Genomic DNA, 1450 nt, shown 5'->3' with positions numbered 1-1450 from the left:
TCTTGATATTTGTTTGTACTTCTAATTTAGATCAGATTGCTCTTTTAAATATTTAGAAATGCAGCGCCTAGCCACACCATCGTGGCAGATTGCAATGTCGGAGCATCTGTGACCGATTTTTTTTTTTTATTTATTTAGAGTGGTTCACATCTCTATGGACCTCGCTGTACATGTAGCCACGTGCCTCGAGTCAGGTAACTAAAAACACACAATATAAGTCACGCTCTCCTCCATGAAACACGACGGATGGCACAAACAAAAGTACCTAGATCCATCCACTAAACCTAATTTTGGACGGTATGTAAACGTCCGAGAGAAACGTCGGATCCACGCTGCAGAGTCCTTGGATCTCGGCCTTCCTTTGGAGACCATCGAGCAGAACCATCTGCTCTTTCCACGCTGGGTTGCTGTCCACGTACGGCCTGGCCAACAGGTTCCTCAACTTGGATTTGTCGCCGTAGCTCAGCGGAGGACAGTCCTTGAGCTCGAAGGTGACCACGTCAGACGGATGCACGCCCAACCACCGGATACGGGGTACCGCCATGCAGTCCGTCTCGTTGGCCATCGCCAGGGACCCGTACGCGTACACGCAGAGGATTTCGATGCCGTACGGGTCGGCATCCACGAGCGCGTAGACCGGGATGTCAACTTCGACGTGAAGTCTTCTGAGAAGCCTCTCGCGTGTTGACGTCGGGGTATCCCTTTCCCGTTATCAGGATGCAAGGCCCCGCGGACTTGAGGAAACCGTCGTTCAGGAGCTTCTGGGAAGGTGGCGTCTTTCTCGATGACGAGGATGAAGGTCGCTGAAGACTGGATGTTCCGCATGCCGCCGACGTCGGTCGGAACCAGGGTGGGCTTGAGGGAGCCGTCCACGAAGTTGCCGCTGCCGTCGGTGAAGCGGACGTCCCCCGAGAAGAGGCCCTTAGACGTGGCGAGGACGTTGAGGGCAGCGACGTGGGACCTGGGGACCGTTAGTAGCGAAGACCTGACTTATTATAAGGCCGTATAGACTTTCCGCTTTTAACTGGAAAACATCAATAAATAGCTGCCGTTATCAAACACACAAAATCAGTCAAAACCGATAAACCGGCATGACCAACTTTTTCGGACATTTCGTGAAATAAAAAGTTTTCAAAGAATCCCCGGAAAAACTAACAAAATGCTGAAAAACAACAACGACAACAACAACAACAAACCGGAGAACCAGTTGAACGATTTCGCCTTCGCATAGCCCAGATAGCACAACAAGCGGCAACATTCGACAAACACCTCAGCCAACAGAACTGGTCGCAATTCTGCACGCGCAGCTCCAAGGTTTTCCCGAACCTCGGCACCCTGTGAACATGGCACCAGCTTCGGCCCCTCATGGGCCACAAAGAATCCAGATCGGCCATAGCCCATCAGTTCAGAAGGCTTATTCATAATTACCAATACCAGGGCACAGAAGAAG

The 1450-nt window shown here is 51.3% G+C and overlaps 1 protein-coding gene across 1 annotated transcript in view; it reads right to left on the bottom strand.

The window, feature by feature from the left end:
• Positions 1 to 215: 215 nt before the first annotated feature.
• LOC121835818 (meiotic recombination protein SPO11) overlaps positions 216 to 1450 on the bottom strand; it is a 5067-nt gene continuing 3832 nt past the window's right edge. The window contains 4 exon segments of the mRNA XM_042290324.1: positions 216 to 673; positions 675 to 764; positions 766 to 945; positions 947 to 961. Coding sequence (XP_042146258.1) covers positions 266 to 673; positions 675 to 764; positions 766 to 945; positions 947 to 961 — 693 coding nt within the window. The 3' untranslated portion in view covers positions 216 to 265.

This window comes from Ixodes scapularis, unplaced genomic scaffold (assembly GCF_016920785.2).
Source record: "Ixodes scapularis isolate PalLabHiFi unplaced genomic scaffold, ASM1692078v2 PGA_scaffold1__304_contigs__length_218370807, whole genome shotgun sequence".
Lineage (NCBI taxonomy): Eukaryota > Metazoa > Arthropoda > Arachnida > Ixodida > Ixodidae > Ixodes > Ixodes scapularis.
The sequence above is the reverse complement of the archived record's forward strand: the minus strand, read 5'-3'. Positions and strand labels throughout refer to the sequence as shown.